Raw genomic sequence first — 23,345 nt, 5'->3', positions numbered from 1 at the left:
GGGGGCTGTCCCACCCAGCAGAAGTTCTCTGAGATGCAGGTGCCTCAGTGGTCACCCCTTGGTTGACCCCAGGGTCCCAACAGGCCCAGGTTTGGGAATTGACCTTTTCCCTGTAGCTGCATTTCTAAAATGGTAGAGTTGCTTTCATGCCAAACCTGTGAAGAAGAGAGATGACAAGCAAGAGGCAATTTCCTCCCAAATGACTGTTTCACTTGGCTGGTTTCTGGTACAGTCATGACCTCGGGTAATTCCCATATGAAGTCAATGGTCGCATGTTACATAATAAAGCGAAGTCATTGTTTTTGACCTTCACTTAGGAGTGAATGATCACTGTATCCTCAGAACAAGGTGGAGAAGGCCCCTAGTTCCTTTGACAGCTTTTACACCCAAAGATAAAGCTGTGGTAAAAGTCCACTTAAGCCATGTGATGTGATTTGACAGCCAAGGCCTGCAGCATTACAGTTAAACATAAAGTGCTTATTTAAGGAAAAAACATTTATGAGCATTTTACGCATATTTCCTTCATTTGGAATCTCATTTGAAATCAAGATGATGTGGGTAGTTGATTTTGAAGGCTAATGCTCCTTACTAAAAAGAGGGCTGAAAGAAATATTCGTTCAATTACATGAGAACAGCAATGTTTCCCCTGCTGTGTGGCCATCTTCTCTAGTCGGGGGATTCTGTCTGAGCCTCTGGCTTGTGATGCACAGCCCTGGGGGTGAGGTGCCCGCTGACCAAGGGCAGCGGGAAAGACAGGCAGGCTCTGTGTTGTTTGTTTATTTTGTATCTGTTACAATCAGACTTTAAACATTAAGGAGGGAATATTTCATTTCACTTTATGGACTCTTTGGTCTGGAAAACACCACTGAAGTGATTTGGTTCACACAATGTTTTAAGGGGGAAAACACTGAACCATCATGGTGGCTTTGCTTGCAGTGACCCCACAAATCCAAGGAGGATCGTGGGCTGCATCCCAGGTCCTCGGCATGATCATAGTGCAATGCTGACTTCATTCTGTAAGATGATTCCTCCGGGGAGCAGAGATAATTTGAGTACCAACTCAGACCTTACTTTTAAAGTTTAGTATTCTTTAAGACAATAATGTCAATTTCACCTTTAAAATGACTTCATACTTATCAGAAAATTTTAAGAAATTTACAAGAAGACCATTCCTTGGTCATTTGGAAGTGGGATACTACAGGGTGATTTTGTGTGTGTTTTTTTTTTTCTACAAACAAGATCATCTTCTAGCCACAAAATAATCGTGGACATCAGAGGATGAACGTGGACATGTTTCTACCACCTAAGTCCCAAGCCCCATTCAAGTTCTGCCAATTATCCTGTGAACAGTCTTCCATTCCAACAGGACTGGGAAAGGGACCCTGTCCAGGGTCATACATCCGCAGTCTCTTTGACATCCGTGGGCTGACCCTGTGGAAGGTCTCAGGCCTGACACTCTGAGATGTCTCTCAGTTCGCTCTGGGCTGGCTGGCCATTCCGCATTATTAGAGTCAGGTCTTGGTCTGAGCAGAAAGACTACAGACGTGAGCTTCGGGGTTCGCTGCGTCTCACCACACAGTTACAGTCTGGATTCTTCTCATGGCAGGTGGTTTTGACCTTGGTCACTTGTTAAGGTGGTGTCTGCCCATGTAAAGTAATTCTTTAGTCCTTCTTTAGTATTTCCTTTGCTATTCATGGAGGATTTGGGGGGTAATACTATAAAGTCATGTAAATATCCCAAAGCTCATTAAAATTTCAGTCACTTGTTTTACCATCTATTTCTTATTTGAATTATTATAAAGATGGTTGCTGAGTATTGATTTTTCTAGTATTGTAATTTTCTCTACATTCACTGTAGGCATTCCAATATAGAGAAACACATTTCTTATCTCCCTTTATGTTTAACTTTTTATGAGTATAGGTTAAAGATTAATATGTTATTTAATGATTTACAATGCATTCTTATCACTGTTTATTTGGATGTTGAAACTATCTCATATTTGATCAGTTTGTTGACTCTGTCCTAATTCTGGCACAAAAATACTCCAGGCTCGATTATTTCATATGCATGTGAACACAGCAAGAGAGAGGAGTGGATGCAGACTGTTCCAGCCTTTGATTTAGTCAATTGGCAACTTGGTGCCTTGTCTGGTCCCTGACTGCGTGTTCCAAGTCCACCAGAACTCACTCCTCCCATCCACTGAGAGAGCGGGAGCCAATTTTACCTGACCATGTTAATCTTGCTACAGGGGTTACAAAACATGCTGAATTGGTCATGACCAGTTCATCTTCTGTGCAGGCTGCTCTGTATTTGCTGAGAACTGCTCTACAGTGGCTAGGGGAGGGAAGCTATTAGTGGTAGGTCTATTATGAAAGTGTCCAACAATTGTTGCTTTTTTTTTTTTTTTTGTACGAGGGATTGAACCCAGGGTCACTTTACCACTGAGCTACATCCCCAGCTCTTTTTATTTTTAGACAGGGTCTCGCTAAGTTGCATAGGTCTTTGCTAAGTTGCTGAGGCTTGTCTTGAACTTGTGATCCTTCTACCTCAGCCTTCCAAGTCGCTGGGATTACAGACATGTGCCAACTATGCTCAACAATGATTGGAAATTTTAAGAATTTATTAAAGAATAAATAATTGTGCTCTCCTTGGTAGCACATTTATTAAAATTAGAACAACACAGAGAAGCTTAGCATAGTCTCTGCACACGGAGAAAATGCGAATTTGTGAAGCAGTCTATATTATTAAAGAAGAAAACAAAAACTATTTATTATTAAAAGTTTTTAAATAATTAAATTATCTATGATTATTCTCTCCCTGCCTTCCTCCAGCCTCCTGCACCTCTACCCTTCTGAACTCAGAATTAAAATGAAAACATTAGGATCAGACCCTTTCCACCTGCACTGAACACAGAGCACCCTCTAGAGGCGGCACTGAGTCAGCATAGTATTTCCAACCTCACAAGGACCTGAGAGCTGGCAGAGCCCCGCAGCCACCTGCAGCCACCTGCAGCCACCTGCAGCACACTGCCTCCCTGTGCCAGCCGGGTTCCTCTGTGCCCATTGTCCTCCTGGGGCTTTGGCTTGTGCATGGGGGCATCAGTACAGGGACCTGGCATGTCACAGACACAGAGGAAATAGGCAGGAATCTGGCCAAGAAGGTGGACAGAGCAGGGTCCATGCTTACACGGACTCTCTGTCCAGCCTCTGGGCTTCCCATCAGATGTGCAAATACAAGTTCCAGACACTTGTTTAAATCATTAAACCACATAAAACTAAAGACATATTCCTTGCCTGGGGACAGTGCCAGTTTAAATCTTCTCTGAGCCACCCCTCTTTCTTCTTCTCCCTTCCAAGACCTCCCTGTTAATGTCTCCTGTTACTGAAGTGAGGAAACGCCAGAGCTCACTCCTCTAAGACACACACACACACACACACACACACACACGATCTCCTCATCGAGCAGTTTGTTTCTCTCTGAACTAGCTGGAGACATACTTAAGAGTACAAATCATAGCAACAACAAACTAAAGACAGGAACTTGCTACTTCCCCTAGGCTTTTAGACAACCCTTTTAGTTCTGGGTCATGGAGTTGGTTGTGATCCTGGGTCTTTGAGCATCTGGAAATATTTCCATCAGAGAAGATCCTACTCTCAATTTTTCTTGTTTCATATTCGAAAATATGCTTTGTTCTGCCTCTTTAAAAACAAAACAAAACATGGCTGAGGACCTAGGATCAAAGCATACACGTGGCTCAGGCAGTGGGCGGAGGAAGCGTGGCCGTGGGGGTGGAGGACGTGGGGGGAGGGGCTCTGGCCACTGAAGCCCTGCCAGCTTTGCCTCTGTCCTTGGCCGGGAGGAGCCCCCTCCCTCCCCTCTGGACTCGGCTCGGGCTGGGTGTCTTCAAGTGGCTCCAAGATGTGGCAACCTGTTGTGTCTGTGGGGGGTGATTATTTTCTTCAGGATGTGATCATCTTTTCTGCCAGATGAGATTCCACAAGTTACCACATCTGGGTGAAATTTAAGTCACCAGATAATCCTTGGAGGACCCACTAAACAATGGCATTCACAGGCCTGCAGCATTTGACAACCTCTGGAGACTTCTCTAGTGTTGACCTTTGAACTAATCGCGGAGTTAAGGGCTACACGTGCACCTGAAGACCTCTCAGCCACTTCCCGGTCCTCCCTGGCTGCCCCTTGGGGTCACCAGACAGGTTGTCACTTCTGATGTGAGCAAGAGAAGAGCAGTTGGTAGTCCCATGTGGTTTTTTACGTTTCGTCATCAGGTTGACTTAACCCTCTACGCAGCCTGCAGTATGCTGGACGTGTGGACCCTGCCTCCCCGAGTCTCTGGGAGAATGTTGGGTGCCAGGCAGAGCCTTAGCCAAGAGCCACCGTTGCCGTCACCAGGCCTGGCTCCTGGCTGGCGCTGTGGGGCTCTGCAGCCTTCCTGACTCCCGGCTGGCACTCGGGTGACCAGGCCAGCAGGGCTCACAGAAGCCAAGGGAGCTACTCCAGGTCCCACGTCTGACCCTCAGGGAGAACTGGCCGCCTGTGGCATCACCGTGCTGTCTCAGGGGCAGTGGCGCAGCTCCTCAGTGACAATGACGCTGGCCATGGCAGTGCCACGAGGCAGGAGAGCAGTGCAAGTCTGGGCAGGGTGGCCCCGGGCTATGCCCTCCCGTCTTCCCACCCTTCCACTTGGTTTCCAGAGGGGTTCCTGAGCCCACAGACCCTGCCCCTGCCACAGGGTCCACTCTGAGACCACTCTCCAAACCCCAACTACCACCACGTGTGGGGCTCTGCCTCCTCACTGTCACTGTTCCTCCCTGTGGTGGCCAAGGTCAAGGACATGGTGGTCACCACCCTGAGCCTTACACTGTGTCAAGTCCAGGATCCAACCTCTCCCTTGAGGGCCCCCCTGCTATGGCGGGGGCTGAATCATGAACCATGTGCTGAACCATGCTGGAAACAGAGGGGCCAGGCCAGCTCTGAGCATGCAGGCCAGCAGTCACCCTGCCTGCTCCTGTCCCAAAGGAGCGGGCAGGGTGACTGCTGGCCTGCATGCTCACTGTCACTCACAACAAAGCAGTTAGGAGCATCCCACAGCTGATGAACATGGGGCAGGCTGTTCTTGCAAAAGCAGCACTCGCACTCGGTGGCTCTGCTGAATACTGAGAAGCACGTGTAGTTGGGACAAGGGCGAGGCTGCCACCAGGCAGCATGCACTGAGCCCCAGTGTCCATTCTGAAGCTGTGCTCAGGGCTCGGGGCCTGTTGGTCTGCGCTCCAGCTGGTCACTCCCGAGCTCCAGGCTATTTGCCAACTTTCTACTGACATTACTAATGGTCAGACTGGACTCGACATCTGGGTGTTTTGAGTTAACCTCACCTGAGGTCTCTCTTCTCAATGACAGGTGCTGTGGCAGCCCTACTGGGTGCCAGGGGACAGAGCAATGAGTAAAGACATATATGGGGTTGGGGAAGAGGACAGTAAATAGGAAGTGAGAATCATAACAACGTCTAAGAAGAAAGCAAATGGAGCCGCGGGGCAGTCGTGGTGGTGCGACACTCCAGGTGCTCAGCAGCCTTTCCAGAGAGAGCGACATCGGGGCCAGGGCCTGCAGGATGTGGGAGCAGTCCTACAGAAGCAGCAGCAAAGGCTGAGGCGCTGGGGGCAGCTGGGGCCTTCCCTGAGCCAGGATGGGCCACCTGGCTGGAAGCAGGAAGAGAGGAATCGGAGAGAGCAGGGGCCAGGCCGCTGTCTCGGCCACATTTCAGACCCTGTCTAAAACTGCTGGGCAGCACGTTCCCCACAGAGGGGGAGGGACCACGAGCATTGTGACCCCTCGGCAGGTGAGTCCAGGTCAGAAGCCACCAGGAGCTGCCTCAAGGCCTAACATCCACTCTAGCCCAGTTCTGCGGACTTGAGAATCCGTGAATCTGGAGGATGTGGGGAGCCTACTAAAGGGATGTCACCGTGCTCCTTAGAGGGTCCTGGGAAAGCTCCAGTGTGCACCCAAGCCCCACACTGTGCAGGCACAATGTTTGGGCCACAGAAGATTGACGGCAGAACCAGAAGCCAGAGATTGATGGTGGGATTGATGCAGGACACGGGCACAGGAATCTCACAGCCTGCAGGAACAGCGAGCACGAATATGAGGTTGAGCTTCTTATTTAGAGTTGTGGGGTTTTTTTAAATTACAAAAAAGCCAAGCAAAACTAGCTCTATGACAAAAGAGGGAAAGAGAATCCATTACAGAGATCTGAGGAGGTCCACAGAGCCCCAGGCAGGGAGCAGCACCCCTAGGGGGGGTCATGAACTGGACATTGGGGAGACACCTTGTACCTCCCAGCTCTGCCCCTTCCCTCCTGCTTCATTCTGGCACCTTCTGTCCACAGGAGAGGACCTTGCTGGCCAGGCTGGGGCCAGCTGTTTAGCATGCCCAGTGGCTCAAGGAAGGGAGGTCAGTAGCACTGACAGCCTGGCTGCAGGGCCTCCCCTAACCAAGCGGCCGCTGCTGCACCAGCAGCTTCCCTCTGAACTGTGTTTTGAGAGAGATTGGGAACTACTCCAGCAGGTGCTCTCTGCCGTGGGTCAGAGAAATAGCCAGGCAGCAGAAGCACAGGAACCAAACCCACACGACTGACGCGTTGCCCTGGAGTTGTGCTTTTAGTGAGAAACCTCTCCTCCACACCCACCTGGTACAAGGGGAAGGCAAATGGACCTGAGTCCAAGGTCTGGGCTGGGTCTCAGGGACGGGCCTCTTGCCCGACAGGGTTCCCTCTGTTCTCACCAGGATGAGGCAGTGGGACTTGTCCTCCTCCAGGTCGCTCCCAGGTGCTCCTGGGCTAGGCTAAGCATTTCCATTTGGCAGCTGGAATTGCTTAGGAATTTGTCCTCAGGTTAGTCGCAGGTATTCAGAGACGGTAAGGAGACAGGCTGTGCTTCAGATCGTCTGATTCCAGGCTCAGGCCCTTGGATGCACCTAAGTTCATGAATTTCCTAAGCCCAAGTTTGCTTCCCCTAAACCCTGGAGAGGAACCAGGCACAGGTGCCACCTCCAGCGCGTTCACAAACTCACAGCCCTACATAGTTCTTCATGACCTTGTCACATGTGACTTTCCCTTGTCCCCGGGGCAGGTGCGAGAGCATGGAGCTGGACAATAAAATCCGGGATCTGATAGAGAGAAATGCTTCTCTTGATCCAAAAGGGGTCCCCCCAGAGGCCACGCTGAGTCACAGGAAGGCATGTCCTCCAAAGGTAAGAAAGCTTCCTCCACAAATCTCCGTGCCCGACTGCTGGCTCAAGGAGGAGTGTGCGGGGACAGTCCCCACGTTCACTGCAGGCAGCCCTTCCTGAAGGGCCAGGTGCTGAGCACCACAGGGCTTCCCTTTCAGTCACTTCCTGCTGCTGAGAGTCCTGGGCAGAGGCCCCTCCAGGCAGGAGCAGGACCCGAGGTGGGGTCCCCACGAGCAGGCGTTCCTGGAGGCAGGGCTGGGCTCCGCAGCCCGCACTGCTCCTGCCCTGCTTTGTGCTTTTGTTGTTGTTGTTGTTTTTGTTTCCTTGTTCTTTGCTTGAAAGTCAAAGGTGTTTGAATTTCCTCTTTGCAGATGTTCATCTGTGGTACTTTGTTTAAGCAAATAAAATTCAAGACTCAGCTTGAGCTAAGAATTTTGTGGACCACCATCTAGAAACACATGATAAGGGCCCCCTGAACTCTTCTGCTCCCTGATGGTTCTAGGGTCATCTGCCATGACCACCTACTTAGTGGTCACCAGAGACTGTAATGAGGGTGGAGTCGAGAGCACACCTGGCATAAAGAGTTTATACCTACCAGTAACTTCAGCTCTCCTTTCTCAGGTAAGGTGTGCACGTGGCAGGTACAGATCACCGAGGGACTTTTCTGTGGTGCTGGTGGACCTTGGTCTCCCTGAACAAATATTTGCTCTTACAGCTAGCTTGCGTCCACACCTGTTACCTCGTCTCTTAAAGGAAGTCTCAGAACGGCACCAACCTTGGGTCTGCCCTGACATCACCAGGGGACACCCCACTCCTGGGCATCTCTGCACTGGCAGCCTGCGTATGCTTCTCTCTGTCTCACACACACACACACACACACACACTCACACACACTCACACGCACTCACACTTACACACACTCACACCCACCTGCTTTTAATCCCCTCGGGCCCTGTAGCTGTCACCCTCCAAGTCCCACGTGCTCCCGACAGCCTCCCGCCCTCAGGACTCTCCAGCTGGACCTTCCTTACCGGTGACACCTCTCTGCATGCTCTTTGCCAGCCTCCCGCTCGCTCATACGTCACGTCTGCTTCTGGGGCTTCATAGAGAGGTGTCTCCCTCCCAGGCCCGGTGTCTCCACACCTCACAGATGAAGTGAGCGCCTCGGGAGGCGCAGGGCGGGCTGTTCCCAGCCGCCGGCTGGTGTTTCCCGTCCTCCTCATGAAGTGGGAGGAAAGACCCCCAGAGGGTGAGCGCTGAGCCGTGGCTGAGGAGACTCAGGGAGCTGGAAGGGGCCTGGGGAGGCGGGGGAGGGGAGTGGACCGCGGGAGCCTCAGGTGGCAGGGGCCCTGGGCTGAGGTGGGACACACCCCTTACAGCCAGTCGCCAAGCCACACCGGGGCCTGTGCCTCAGCATCTCCATCACCTGCCAGTCAACGTTGTGCTTGACGGTCCACTGCGCCCCAGAGAGACCACATCACCTCCCGGGCAGTGTCGGGCACTCCCTTGCCATAGCTGAACTGATGGCCGTGCCGGGCTCTCCCCGCCATCACAGGGCTGTAACCCCGACCCGAGGCACAGTGGCCTGGCACCTCCGTCTCTCTCATCTCCTCATGTGCACGTGCCACCACCTACTGACTCAACCTGCTTCAAAACCCTGCTCACCGGCACGGGCCATGCAGATCCCCAAACACCCTGTCCCCTCTGGCCTCTCCTGCCCACTCGCCCGTCTGGCTTCCCTGGAGTCACCTGCCTGCTCCCTTGGAGGGCTCAGGCCCTGTCCACGTCATGGGACGCAGGCTGAGGCCTGATGTGTGCTGGGTGAACCTGTCTTCCCCACTGGCCCCGGGGCCTGGAGGAGGATCTGTCTGCTCCCTGAAGGCACTGAGTTCCACGGCAGGTTTTTCTGGAAGACAACAATAGTGAACCACTAGCTTGACTTCGTGAGCCACGGTCAAGCTAGACGTGCCATCAATTCGCCCCCAGAATTCCCCTAGAGTGCTCGGAGTCTGCCGGGGAAGTGGCAGGAACAGGGACTCAGAGACCCACTGCTCACTCTCGGCTGGAGGCCACTGTGTGGTCTTTCCTGTTCTGATGCTGAAGTCACTGACTGCCAGGGGTTCGGATGCTCACTGGTCATTGCTGCCTGTAGATGAGATTTGTGCCAAGCTCCGGAGCACTGGTGGGTGCCCCTGGCTGTGCCAACCCTGCCTGGGTGAGATATGTCCTCCTGAGCCCCCAGGTCACCACACACGGGTGCTCCCTGCCCTGGAATAGATACTCATTCCCTGCGTGCACCTGGGAGTTCCAGTGTCTGCCGAAGGACGCGTCACCTCCTCTTGGTCTCCCATCACAGGGGCTTTAGCTGCTGCTGTTCAGTACCCACTCTGGGCCAGCATCCTGCAGAACATTCCTCTATGTCCAGCTGTTCAACACTGACCCCCTGCAGATGGGAAGCTCAGGTTCAAGGAGGTTGAGATATTTCCTCATGGGCTGATAGGATGGAGATTCTGGACCTCGACTCAAATGGAACCAAGTGGAAGCATCGCCCTGCTCTTCCTGCTTCCCTCACATCAGGGCCATCTGGGAGCTGGGCCAGAGCTCAAGCAGATGCAGAGGATGCTGTCATCAGAGTGGACCCCACCCAGGGCCTAACACAGCACACTCGATCCAGCCACTGTGGCCTGCCCGTCTTCCTGGAGTCTGTCCTCCCAGAGCAGCCACGGGAGTCTGCAACCTCCTCCCTCCATCCCTCCAGCACCTTCCTCGATCTTCCTCCCCAGATGTCTCCACGTATTTGATTCCAGAGCGAACCCTGCTCTGCCTGCTGGAACCTACAGCGACCCTCTGTGCAGGGGAGTGCTGCGCTCAGGACAGAGCAGACCTTCACTTTCTCGCTGAGGTCCTGATAGAACCGGAACAGGTGCAAGAAGACTCCTGTTTGGGTGAAACAAGTGAGAGCCAGCCGATGGCGGGTTAGGGACAGTGGAGGGCTCCTCCGCTTTCCCACTGAATGGAGTCAGCGTAGGAGTGGGAGGCAGACTCCTTTTCCGGGAGCTGGGAATGGGTTTCTTCATGGCTCCACGAGATGGGAAGGGGGTAGCGGAATGGAGAAATGACCTGATGAAGGGGCCTGAGCCGCGTGGAGTTCCCTTTTCACTAACCAGCGTGGCCAAGAAGGAGTGGAGACGGGGGTCAGAACCGAGAAGGAAGCCGGATGACTCATGGCTTCCAGGAAATGAGCAGCATTACTGATGAAGAGGAGAAAGTCCACCCGCACCAAAGTGCCTGGGGTGCTGTAGCAAGCAGCCGCAGGAGGTCAGTGCACAGAGGTCAGCCCGCGTCTCGGTGGCTGAGGAAAAGCAGCTGCCTCAGTGCATCGGTGTCAAGATTGCCAAATGTATTAAAAATAGGCCTGGTGACAAAGAGGAAGAGGGACAAAAGAAAAGAAAAGTGGGTGGTTCTCCTTGATGGAAGGCTCTAATCCGTTCCTGAGGGTGTGGCCTGAGTTTGGAGGATGCGTGGGTCTCTGATAGAGTTCAGAGGGACCGTCGGCTCTACAGCCTGAGTGCAGGAGCTACTGCTCCTCAAGTCCACTACCTGCATAGTCGTAGGTGTGACTTCACAGTGTCCTTCGCAGACGTGGACAGTTAAGATCCAGAATGCCCTTCAGTGGAGGAATCATGAGAACACAGGTGGATGAAGTCTTCGTTAGAGGACAATGGCTGTCATAAAACAGGGGCTCCTGGGCGGAGAGCAGGAAGACTCCAAGTCGTGCTTGGTGTGAAGGGTTAGGATCCCTGGGCTAGAGCATGTTCACGGAATTCTGTCCTGACGTCACTTGTTTTTTATTTTTACCAGGGATTGAACTCGGGGGCACTCGGCCCCTGAGCCGCATCTGCAGCCCTATTTTGTATTTTATTTAGAGACGGGGCCCATTAGCACCTTGCTTTTGCCAAGACTGGCTTTGAACTCGTGATCTTCCTGAGCTGCTGGATCACAGGGGTGCACCACCACACCCGGCCTGACGTTATTTTAAAGATATGATTTTATTGCCAAAATATTATATTTTATGCATCCTATTCTTAGTCATACCCATCCCAAGACACATCAGTTTGTATAATTAAAGAACAATCGAGAGTGACAAATGCCCCCAAATTGGGGCGACTAGTTTACAAATCAGTGCTCTAGATAGCCTTTCTGACGGAGTCTCGGGAACAGGCAGCGTGGTCTCTGTGTCAAAGCACCTGTGCTCTGCTCCGCACATCTCCACCTTCTCCTGGGCACCCTCAAGTCCACTACTCGCAGCCGTGCTGAGGCCAAATGCACGGCCAGCCACTGCCCTTGATTAGCTGCCCTCAGGGAAGTAAAGGGGGAAAAAAGATCGCGAAGTGTACGATGAGTGGACACCACACCCAGCAAGACACATCCTGATGCCGTGGCAAACTGACACACCAACCTGCAGGTGCCCTCCATGAGAAAGCAAGGACAGCGTCCTGAAGCACTTCTCCTGACAGGCCGTTTCCGTCAGCGCTGGGACACCGCGCAACCTGGGGCGGGCGTGAGGTGCCCGGGTTTAAGGAGAACCAACAGAGTTGAGTTGTCTGAGCATCTGGTCTGCCTTGGGACTCTTTCTCCCTTTCTTTCTTTTTCTCCTTTCTCTCTCTCTCTCTCCCTCCCTCCCTCCCTTCCTATCTTCTTTTGGGTTTTGACTTGGAGGCAGATATCAGCTTTGAGTAAGTTTGGATTGGGCTGGGGAGGATGTTGGGTGGATGCGAACCTCCGTCTGGACAGCCCCCATCTCCCCGGGCCTAGAGGAAGTGCTTTCAGGAGTTCAGAGTGCCCCGGCCCCGGTGTGCTCAGAGGGTACAGGGAAACTCGCAAACTACGGGAAGGCAACACACGTTTTTCTGTAACCACATTGTTGAAAAAATGTACCTAGTTTCTCTTTTCTTTTTCCCTACTTTTAAACCTAAATCAACCATTTTTCATCAAAATAAGAACTTGATAATCCATCCCATCTCCCTAATCCAAGACCAGTTTCCAGGAGCAAAGAAAGGTGATTTGTTCATCGAAAGCAGAGAGGCCTGAAGTCTCTGACCTGAGGTCTCCCGCAGTCTCCTGCTTACGCCACGGTCTGTTCCTGTGGGAGGGAGGTCTGGAGGGTCCAGCCCTGTCACCTGAGGCAGCACAAAGGCAACACACAGGCAGCAGGGGCACAGAGCTGTCGGGTGGCGTCCACACCCTAGAGGTGGGGAAACAACCAGGGGAGGTGGCTGCAGCACTGGGCAGGGAGTGGTGTCCAACAGGACGACAGCAAGGTCCACACTGTGGCTCCCTGTGGGGGAGCAGATGAGCTGTGTGGACACTGGGGGAAAGCCTCCTGGGCAGGAGAGGGGCTCAAGGGCCTGCAGCGCAGCCGGAGGTGAAGCAGTGTGAGCAAAAAGGAGGCAGGAGAGGTCAGAGAGGCTCAGCCGGCCGCAGGGGCCCCTTGACCACTGGGAAGAGTCTGCCTCGGCTCTGGGTGAGATGGGCAGCCACCGGCCGGTCTCAGCAGAGGAGGGACAGGAAAGGACATTTGAAAGCCTCACCCTGTACTGCTCATGGCTGGGGCAGGAGAGCCCTTGGGGTACCTCAGTGTCTGGCTAGCAGAAAAGGCTTGTTGGCCTTCCAGAGAGGCCAGCCAGACACAACCAGACATCAGTCACCACTGGACATGCTCCTAAGAAAGCTCCTGCTGGATAAGACCCGGAAGCCAACAGGACAGCCCTCATGCTGAACCAGTGACAAAAGGCCTGTCATTTCGCCTGCCCCGCGTGGCAGGAGGCCCGGAGTCCCTGGTTCCTGAGGCCGTGGTGGACAGGTCTGCATGGAGCCTACAGAGTGTGCAGATAAACTGGGCACAGACTTTGAGGTAAAAGGTGCCTGAAAGGTAACTCCAGGCCTTGTGTTCTGGGAAATGAGACGTGTTCCTTCCCGTGGGGAGGAAGGTTGTATGGGCAGACCAGGAAACAGGCTTCCTGCAGCTGGAGGGGCGGGGCTCTGAGGTCCCCACAGAGAGGACCAGCCGGCAACTAAAGGGGCTCTGGGGCCGCCCTGGCCACCCAGGCCTGGTGGACGCGGTGGCAGGCGTGTCCCTTGCCCAGGGTAACCTTGCTAGTCTGTTCAGTGGCTCGCTCTTGCCGGGCCTTCCCATGTCACAGGCACCACGCATCTCAGGCCTGCTGGTCCTGAAAAGCCACTCGTCACAAGACTGCTTTGCCCAAGGGTCCTCAGTGTCCCCCCAAGGAGACCCGTCGTGACTTCCTTCCCGTCCTCCTCGGATGCCCCGTGGACCTGCTCCAGTTACATGGGCGCATTGTCACCCGGGGCCTCAGCCTTGCCCCCTCTGCCCTGGTGAGGTGGCCTGCAGTGGCGCCTCCCACGACCCCATCAGAGCCCTGCCCACCCTTCGAGGCCCAGCAGATGCCCGCTCTCGTGCTGGGAAAGCCTCCTCCAGCTCCCAGGGGCTTTGGTGTCCTTAACACTTATTCTCTGGCTTCTCTTTGCATCCCAGCTGTTCATATCTGCCTGTGTGTACACACACGTGTGCACACCTGCACACATCTGCGTGGATATATGAAACTGTGTTTAAGAGTGTGTATGTGCATGTGCACGTGTAGATGTGTGTACATTTAACGTGTGTACGTGTATATGTGAACGTGTGTGTGTGTGCGCTCACACCCCTGTACACATCACTGGAAGTGGGGTCTCTGCTTGGTTTGGGATGGGCTCCGTGCCGAGCGCTGTGACTGACGAGTCGGTTTGGGCCAGTGTCTTCCCTTTGTCGTGTGACTCAGGGAGGGTTCCTAGGTAAGGTCAAGCTGCTGGTCCTAATGCTGACCTGTGTGGTCAGGGAGGGCAGCCCGGGGAGGAGGGCTGGGCGGAGGCTGAGCCCCAGGCCCTCGCGTCACCAGTGGCAGAGTGCACTCAGGTGACAGCTGCAGAGCGGTGGCAGTAGCTCCTTCTTGTGTCCTTCTTCATGTTTCTGCTGGTTGGTTTTGTCCCTCTAGTCACACAGGAGATGAGGGGTCATCAGAACAGCCTTGGAAGCGGGGACACAGTTCTCTCAGCTGAGACTTCTCCTGAAGCTGAGCAGACTCCTGAGAGCAGGGCACCCGTGTGGGCGGGGTGAGCCGGCAGGGTGAGCCAGCAGGGTGAGCCGGCGGGTGCCACAGGTGCCTGTCGCTCCTGGCAGGTCTGCGGGAGCCCCACTGTGCCCAGCTGAGCTGCAGCTTCTCCAGATCATTGCGAGAACCTGCAGGGCTCTAGGCGCCGTTGGCTGTTACCCCAGCAGACGGTGACGAAGATGCAAAAGTGCGGGTTTGTGCTTCACAGAGGCCACCGCCTAGTGGAGGGCCATAGAGGGACCCTGAGACGCTGGTGCAAGGGACGGTGCCGTGAGAAACCGCCCTGTGAACCCCTGGGTTACTGTGACCGATAGAGAAGAGGAGGGAGGGAACCTAGAACTTTACAGACGACTCTGTGCCTTCGTCCTGTGTGCTCTTGTGCGTCCATGTGTGTCTGTGTGTTCCCATGTGTCTGTGTGTGTGGGTCTGTGTGGGTCCATGTGTGTCTGTGTATGTATCTACCTCTGTGTGTTTTCCTGTGTGTGTTGGGTCTATGTGCGTGTGTGTATGTGTGTGTCTGTTTATCTTTGTCAATGAATTTGTGCCTATGTATTCATATCTGTGTTTATCTGTGTATCTCTGTGTTGGGTCTGTGTGTGTGTGTGTGTCTATGTGTATTTATCTGTGTGTCTGTATGTTGGGTCTATGTGTATGTGTGTCTATGTGTGTTTATCTATGTACCTCAGGTGTCTGTGTGTCTGTGTGTCAGGTCTGCATGTGTCTGTGTGTCTGTGTGATGGGTCTAGGTGTGTGTCTGTGTGTCTGTGTGATGGGTCTATGTGTGTGTGTGGATGTCTGTGTTTATCTGTGTGTCTGTGTGTCGGGTCTGCATGTGTCTGTGTGTCTGTGTGTTGGGTCTGTGTGTGTGTGTGGATGTCTGTGTGTCGGGTCTGCATGTGTCTGTGTGTCTGTGTGTTGGGTCTAGGTGTGTGTGTGGATGTCTGTGTGTCGGGTCTGCATGTGTCTGTGTGTCTGTGTGATGGGTCTAGGTGTGTGTGTGGATGTCTGTGTGTCGGGTCTGCATGTGTCTGTGTGTCTGTGTGATGGGTCTAGGTGTGTGTGTGGATGTCTGTGTGTCGGGTCTGCATGTGTCTGTGTGTCTGTGTGTCTGTGTGTCTGTGTGTGTGTGTCTGTGAGTGTTTTGGAGGAGACTTGCTTTACCACAGCATTTCCCCCTCCTGGAGAAAGAACGTCTGTTGGCACAGAGTGGCCTCCAGAGGCCTCTTCCCCTGCCCTGAGGTCAGTGTGTAGGTGGTCAGTGGGCTTTCAGAGCTCTGAGTGGACAGTGAGTCCCACCTGCCCCTGTGGACACTGCTTCAGGCCAGCCCACTGCCTCTCACTCCTGCCCGTCTTGTAAACAGACCCAAGACCAGCAGTGAGCCCCTGAACTGGAGCGAGGCACAGCTGGTCACGAGGCCCCTCATTCAGCAGAGTGCTGAAGGTGGCCCTGCGCAGTGCTGGGACAGATGGCCGGGGGGACAGGGAATAGACATTGCAATGCTGGCCGTGCACTCCCTCGGGTGGGGGAACCCAAGCTGAAGTCCAGGTGGGAGGGCGGCCTGGCAAAGGGCTGGGGGCCGAGCCGCACGTGCCAGGGCCCAGGGAGGATGTGGAGGCCGCAGGAGCACAGGGGAGTGCAGGACAGTGGGAGGGAGGCCAGGCCTGCAGCCCCTCGCCTCCTGGGGAGTTCCTCGTCCCCTGTGAACCTGAAGACCTCACGGCAGCCCGAGGAGCCGTCAGGCGGGGAGCCGGCTGGTGGCTCCTGGGTTCCTTTCAGGGCCCCTTATTCCCTTGTTTGTACACCTGGCCTCTTGTGCCACCGACCAGCAAGCCCCGGAGCCCTGGTCCACTTGTGTAGCACCTCCCACCCCACGTCTTCCTGCGGTACCCGTCTCGAGCTCGCTACAAAGTGTCAGGAGTCCCCTAACTAAAGCAGAACATCAGAGCAAAAAGATGCCATTTCAGGTGCCTGGTGACAGTCCCCCCTGACCTGTGGAAATGACGGCCAGTCTGAGAACCAAGGTTGACCTTTCTGCCAAATGTAGATTCGATCTGCCAACAAGGCCCATTTTTCTTTGAAATGAATTATTTTCTTTTAGTTCTGTAAGAATCAGTGGCACTTGGAGCGTCATGTGTGACTCCTGGGTTCCACAGCTACACTCCCATTGCCAGAAACCATGCCTGCAGGGAAACATGGCGATGGCATGGTCGCCCACTGCTCTGGGAGACACACGGAGTCCATGGCGCTTGGATGAGTGAGGAAGGGCTCCCGGGCCCAGGCTTTCTGCAGTGGGAACTTCCTCCTGCAGTGGGAGAAACTGCCAGTAAAGGAAGAAGGACGATTTACATACCGAGGAGGCAAGGCTGCTCTGCGGGCTTAGTCACAGCCTGCCGCTTGAGACATCCTGGGAAATCCCTCTCTGGAAGAGGAGAGTTAAAGTCCGGGTCTGTGCACTTATCAGCCTTATTCGGAGTCATTCACAGGCAGAGTCACCTCCCTTTGTTTTTAATGCAAAACGATCATTGTGATTTTTCTACCATGAGTTAGTGGTGGGGTATGCTTTTCCAATTCTGCGTTTTGGTCTTACCCTGAACACACCATAAGAGACTCCCCCCCTCTTCTTGCTGCTTCCCAAGACTCCCAGGAAAACAGCTTCCGTGGCACATTCTGCCCAGGGCACAGCTGGAATGAGCACTGTGGACAGTTCCGCGGACCAAGCAGAGGTAAGAACACGCTTCTGGGGATGGCTTGGCCTCGTGGGTGAATGGACACTGAATGAATGGAGGTGCTTTCTTAGTTTTTTAATAAAAGATAACCAAGGTATAATGAGAAACTGCACCACATAGTTCATTTAGAAATTTAAGTGGGTAGTGCTGAAATTTTAATATCTAGAAGTTGGCCTGGGTATTATGGTAGAGAAAGAAATGCCCAGACACTGTGAATATAGATCGTGCTCTGTAGAAAATATTATAGGGAATTGCATATGGGGGACATTTTTTCTGAACTAGAACTCAGTCATTAGAAATCTTTGCACTTCTTGCAATATCAGATGCCTTTTTAGCAATTTAAAAGCAAAGCAAATCCAAGTGAAATTTCCCCAAAATTTTAGTATTTGGTTGATTTTGCCATATTTTAATATACACTTGAGTCATATAAGCCATGGCAAAATTTAGACTAATCTTCAGAGAAAGCCCTGGAGATACAGCTGTGGCTGACAAGCCCAGGGTCCTCTTCTCCCCTCTCCCCATTTCCCCACTTACAAAGACCACTGCTGAGTCTCAGAAATCAGCGCTCCTCCAGCTCCAGATAGACCCCTTTGAAAATCCAGTATCTGTATCTTATTTATAAAATAAGAATCCAGGTCAGAGTGTTTTATGATTTTTTCCAGAAAAAATTATTTACGGAAACAAATCAGCCCACTGCCGAGTTGCCCACATCTGCACTCCCAGAAGGCAAGAGCCTACAGATGTTTTATGGTCACAGAGTTTCTTCCACCTCACAAGTGAAAGGAGGGCTTTTCGAGGACCCCAGATTGACATTTCCGAGTGTGAGTGGGGATGGCAGGATATTGACTTACTAGGAACCATGATGACTGAGGACGTTGGTTAGGCACAGAGACACCATTTCAGAAGTCTCAACCCAGTGTCCGGGGCACTCTGTGTCAGGGGGACCTGGACTTGCTCCTGTGGTCAGAGTCCCTGTTGCTGCACCACTGGGTGCTCAGCTCAGCACACACCAAGTAGGGCTGGCTCTCAGCACATGCCAGATCCAAGATGCTTAGTGGGTCAGTCAGTTCTAATCTCATTTCTTAAAAGTCTTCTCCCAAAGGAGAAGGTCACTCACTCACAGGAACCAACATGCTTGTCACCTGGATTTCCACGTCCCTCTTGGTGATCAGCCAAACCAGTTTCTTGTGGTTAACAGCAAGTTTACACAGAAGCTCACTGTTAAAATGTGGCCTTAGTCACAACACAGGTCTAAATAGAAAGAAGGAGGTAAAGCAAAGAGCAGCAGCTACACAGGTGTACTCCCTCAAACCTTAAAGTACAAGTCAGAAGTAAGGAAATACAGGGAAATGCAGCTTTATAAATGGTTTCTCATGAAAGAGCCCTCAAAATCCCATGATGATGGCAAAAGAATTGTTTCCTCTGATCTTTCTGGCAAAGATCAACATGTTTTGAAAATATTCTTAACTGTTCATGCAGAGCCTCGAGCAGTTCCGTGGTCCACAGTCCCTGATGCTAAGGGGCTGAAGGCAGATCATCATCACCCTCCAGCTTCTATGACCTAAAGGACTCTTTGGTTACAGCACAGAAACCAGTCCTTTATGCAAGTGACAATTTAGCCCAATGACAGGCAGCTGCAGGGACTTCTGTGCTTTCTTTAAATGAATATTCCCGTTCTTGACAAACATAGCCAACCCCCCAAAAAAAAACCCCAAATATGATTAACGTTTCCATTAAGCCCTTAAGCTAATAATTTATTGTCAGTCCAAACTTGTACTCTAAAGACTTTTATTCCAAGAGCTGGTTAGTGTTACACAGTGCCGGACAATCTCTATGCCCCCAACTCTGACGTGCTAGAATCCACAGTCCTGGGGTTTTGGCTTCAGCCGCTGTGCTTCAGGGGCCACTGTGGTCTTCATTCTTGGTGGTCCTATGCCCCCTCTGACTTTTGACAGAGACACTCTTTAGAATTTGCTGGTGATATGTTCATGGGCAGGACTGAAAATGACTCTTGAGAAATGTTTACTATGTAAACGTCTAAAACGTATCCTGAAACTGACCCAATTTCTGTAAGTCATTCTACTCCTATTTTTTTGGAAAGGGATTCAAATTCAAATTTAAGAAGTTCTAACTTCCGGTTTGCCCATTATAGAGATACATTTATGATTTGTTGGGATATTTTGTTTACCAATTCCTGTGAAGGGGTCTTGTTCATAATGTGAAGCTGTGCCCCGACAAGTCCTTATGAAGGAGCCATGGGAGAGGGTTTCTGTTTGTGTCTGTGGTGCTGATGCATTCTGCCACTGAGCTGCCTCTCGGCTCCAGAATCCAGTGTTTTTATAAATCACAATATAAGAGTTGGTTAAACGCAGGGTGTTTGTGAAGCACAGTATTTCTCCTATTTACTTTGCAAATGGTTTTACCTCGATCCTTTTTTTTTTTCCCCCAAGAGTGCTCAATCCTCAAGAAGAAAGAATTTGACAGATCCTCTTGAACAAAAGATAAGGTGCTTAGAGAAACAGAGAAAAGAGGTAACTTGTATTAGTTAAAGACATCGGGATGGGTCAGTGCTGAGAACAAGCATCATGTCTTTTATCTTTGCTAAGTGATGGTGTTCACCTCTCTGACACTGCATTGCATTATACTGAAAGAAAACAGTTTTATCAATATTTACGTAATGCCTAATGAAAAAAATGACAGGGTCATAAACTCATTTGGCGTTTACAATCCTAATTTTCCCCTACTTCAGCTGCTTCCTCCATGTGCCCCATGTGAACTCGTCACCTGTGTCACACAAGAGGCACACCTTGAAACTCCAAATGTGAAGGATTTCAGTGCAGTTGATTGAGAAGGTGTGACTTTGTGAATTGGGCGTCTCAACGCTAGGGGTCTGGGAGCGCTGACATTAGAAAATTCATTCCTTAAATGTTAGTGGGGATGAATAGATATTTTTAATCATCTGAATTTTATTTCCTGAGTTCAGTGAGCATTGAACCTCTTTACCCTTCTTGACAGAGGAGGAGGTGAACGGTGTCACAAATGTAGTGCTCCCTCTGTGGCTGACCTGGCGGTTCCTCTCCTAATCCACTGTCTCTTCTATGGTACCATCTACTCCTCTTTGACACTACATAGAAAATTCCTGACCTGTAGCAGATTAATGCAGCTACAGCACAGTAACACTAATCCATAAAAAGTTAACAAAGCAGGCATCTTTAGTCAATAAACATAGAACTGAACTAAATAGCATATCTATCTCCACCAAAAGAGTTACCTAGGAACTGCCATTCTGGGTTCGGTATTTTGTTTTGTCCTAGGTGACAGATTTGCTATTTCCGTTTGTCATTTGTGACTATCTTCTTATATTGATGAGTGCTGCAGATTGCAAATTTCCCTACAAGGAAACTAAAACACCCGTCACAGTGTTGTCTTCTAATTAGCACAGAGGTTTAAAACCTTTAGAGAGTTTTCTAAAATTGTCTTACAGCAAAACTTATTCCTTGAAAAATCTATACTTTTGAAAATGTGATAGAATCCATTCAATGATTATGTATCACAAATCATGTGTTATTCTTTTAAAGAATACTATTGCAAACAAATGATTATCATTTAATGGTACAGACTTCAATATAAACTTTTTTAAAGCTAGAAAAATAATTCACTGTAATAATCAGTGTATATACATAAAAAAATCTGAAAAGGTTTGTGAAAAGACCCTTCACACATTAGTAGATCTTACAGAAAACCACCAACATCACATTTTTTTATTAGATTCTGATTGAATTAAACAAAGAAGATGAAAGTTCATATGAGACAGTTAAAGCTGGCTGGTGTGCTGTTTAGCGGGCTGGTTGCGATACACCCAGACTTAATGGTCTCCCTGTGTGAACCAGTTAGGAACAGGTGAGAGTGAGCAGCAGGTCCTCCAGCCCACACAGAACTCGCTGGAAGGAGTTATTCTGTTCACTTTTGCCTTTCCACTCTCTGTAACCTCAAAAAGTGATTCTCGGGTTGCCCAAATTTGCAAAGGGGTAGAAACCCTTTGTTGACTCACTGGGTTTTAATGATTTCAGCTCCTGCAAGTCAATCAGCAGTGGGACGAGCAGTTTAGAAGCATGAAGGAGTTGTATGAAAGAAAGGTAAGCACCCTGTCTGGCTCTCTGCATCTCCTTAACCTGGCCGGGATCAGCCACGTGCAGGCTCAGGGATTGCGGCTGGGCTGTGAAGGTTTCTGTGGAAGGCAGAGGGGAGAGGGTGCTGGGTGCACCTCTGGCCTGTTGGTACTGAAGAGGAATGAGCACTGCGGTGGAGCGCCTTGGGCAGCGCTGAAAAATGGGCTACAAACCACCTCTAGTGCTGTCCCCAGAGTGTGCTTATGTGTCCTGCTTCCCAGCGGGGTCACTCGCAGCCATCAGTGCATCTGCAGGCTGTGGTGTCTGTTAGGGACGTCTAAAATTCATGCTGTGCTCTGCAAGACCAGCCTCTAATTCTTTCCATAAGGAGACAAAGGGCCCTCCCCTTCCCTGTAAGCCACTGTGCTGTTGAGAAGCTTTGGCTTTGGTGAGAAAGCAACTTTTTGGAGAAAATCTCCTTTAAATCAATTTGTAATTTGAAAGCCACTCAATCTCCAGAAAGAGAAAGTAAATCCCCTAAAGAATTCGGAATTAAGAAACTAGACCACAACCACATTGCTACTCTCTTCCCCCTTTTTATACCCAAATTCATAAGGTGCAAGGTAATGCTCCCACCGCATCCGGCAGCGGTAGGACACCTTGCTGAGGCCAATTTTGGAGGAAGGAGGGAAGAGCTGGAGGCTGCGGGGCCAGGCCGGTGCTTGCTTTGGGGTTGGCCGAGCTCTTTCTAAAGTGCACACATCCTGCTGCACGCGAGGGACGCGCTGAGGAGGGGCGCTCGCGTCCCCGAGCGCACAGTCGGGTGCCGGGGCTCGGGTGCTGGAGAGGGGTCTGAAACTGCCGGTTCCTTCCGCAGGTGGCGGAGCTGAGGACCCGGCTGCGCGCGGCCGAGGGCGCCCTGGGCGAGCTGGAGTGCGAGCGGCGGAGCCAGAGCGCGGGTGGCGCCGCCCGGGGCCCGCGGCTGGAAGAGGTGGGCGCCCGCGGGGTCCGCGTCGGGTGGCCCAGGGCTCCAGCACCGCGGCGCGGGGCGGTTGCGCGTCTCCAAGGCCGTAGTAGACATCTTTGCCCTTGTCCCCGGGCTCTGCTTGTTATGGCCGGAGAGGAGCGCCAAGGCCACCCGCTGCACTTGCCGAGTCGCTTCTCGGTGTCGCAAGTGGGCATTCCTCTTGTCGCCAAGCAGAGTACCGTGCGTTTCCACAGCGCTTCGCCCTCATATCTCACTGAACGTTCTCACCCGTTGTTTTGCCACACGGAGCACGAGAAAGCTGTCCCCGTGTGGCCGGCGCCCAGCCTGCTGCGGCAGTTTCATTCCCAGAAGCACAAAACCAAGCGAGCAGACGGAGCCGAGGCCAGAGGCTAGAGGGCTCTTCACGGCCGACGCTGGGCCTGCAGAAATGGGCTCCCTGGGTCCTGCTGAGGGTGCCATGCCTCAGGCCAGAGGGCGGTTCCTCCTAAAGCAGACTCTGTTTCTTCCTGCTTTTTCTTACAGTTACTGGACTTAGTGGGTACTAAGAGGATGAGAGGAGAATCTTAAATTCTAAGCTTCTCCTTTTAGGTATACTAAGACAAACCAGCAGTGCAGATATTGCAGGGAAGTCACCATCACACCAGGGGCCCTGGCCTGTTTCCTGGCCTTGCCTACCTGGCTGAGACCTCTGCCACATGCCCGGGGCAGTGGGCTGGCAGCTCCTCTCCCCGCTGTGGGTGGCTTCCTTGCCAATGACACCTGACCAGGAATCTTAGTAGTTTTTGCCTCTGGAGTTTCGACCATTTTCTAGTTAAAATAATTTTCTCTTGATTGGTTCATTTTCCAAGTGTATTGGCCCATTCTGTTTAAATAAAATCAAGTAGAAATACTTTCACTTTTAAAGAAAATGAATTTCCTAAAGTATATTTCTTAAATTTAAGAATTGCATTGGGAAACACCAATGACTAAAATCACACATTTTGGCACATATATTTCCTATTTTCTCATCCTGAGATACCTATATTGTGCAATATTTATTTATTCTCAGCCAATTTCCTTCACACCAGGCTTACTATTTACTGTGTAAAGTTAAGAAGTAGGTGACATTG

General features: G+C 51.6%; 1 protein-coding gene, 1 long non-coding RNA gene and 1 other non-coding gene across 13 annotated transcripts in view; 2 read left to right on the top strand and 1 right to left on the bottom strand.

Moving 5' to 3' along the window:
• The window catches only part of Tnip3 (TNFAIP3 interacting protein 3), a 72,704-nt gene that overhangs the window by 34,001 nt on the left and 15,358 nt on the right, over nt 1-23,345 (top strand). For 5 of the 11 annotated variants that reach the window (XM_048811978.1, XM_015478998.2, XM_015478999.2 and 2 more), the window contains exons 3-7: nt 7,144-7,264; nt 17,050-17,136; nt 19,590-19,670; nt 21,210-21,275; nt 22,126-22,239. In XM_048811978.1, the coding sequence (XP_048667935.1) occupies nt 7,144-7,264; nt 17,050-17,136; nt 19,590-19,670; nt 21,210-21,275; nt 22,126-22,239 (469 nt within the window). Of the gene's footprint in view, nt 1-7,143; nt 7,265-7,735; nt 7,865-15,459; nt 16,858-17,049; nt 17,137-19,589; nt 19,671-21,209; nt 21,276-22,125; nt 22,240-23,345 lie in introns of those variants that run through there. The other 6 variants (XM_048811977.1, XM_048811981.1, XM_048811974.1 and 3 more) reach the window with 6 other exon arrangements.
• LOC125619489 lies at nt 2,641-2,747 on the top strand. Its single transcript, XR_007351043.1, has one exon. It is a non-coding gene; the product is annotated as a U6 spliceosomal RNA (small nuclear RNA).
• LOC125619327 lies at nt 2,768-7,147 on the bottom strand. The gene is made up of 2 exons (XR_007350809.1): nt 6,797-7,147; nt 2,768-6,134 (listed from the first exon to the last, which is right to left on the bottom strand). It is a non-coding gene; the product is annotated as an uncharacterized LOC125619327 (long non-coding RNA).

The sequence above is a fragment of the Marmota marmota genome, unplaced genomic scaffold (assembly GCF_001458135.2).
Source record: "Marmota marmota marmota unplaced genomic scaffold, marMar, whole genome shotgun sequence".
Classification (NCBI taxonomy): domain Eukaryota; kingdom Metazoa; phylum Chordata; class Mammalia; order Rodentia; family Sciuridae; genus Marmota; species Marmota marmota.
This window is presented reverse-complemented; position numbering and strand designations above follow the sequence as displayed.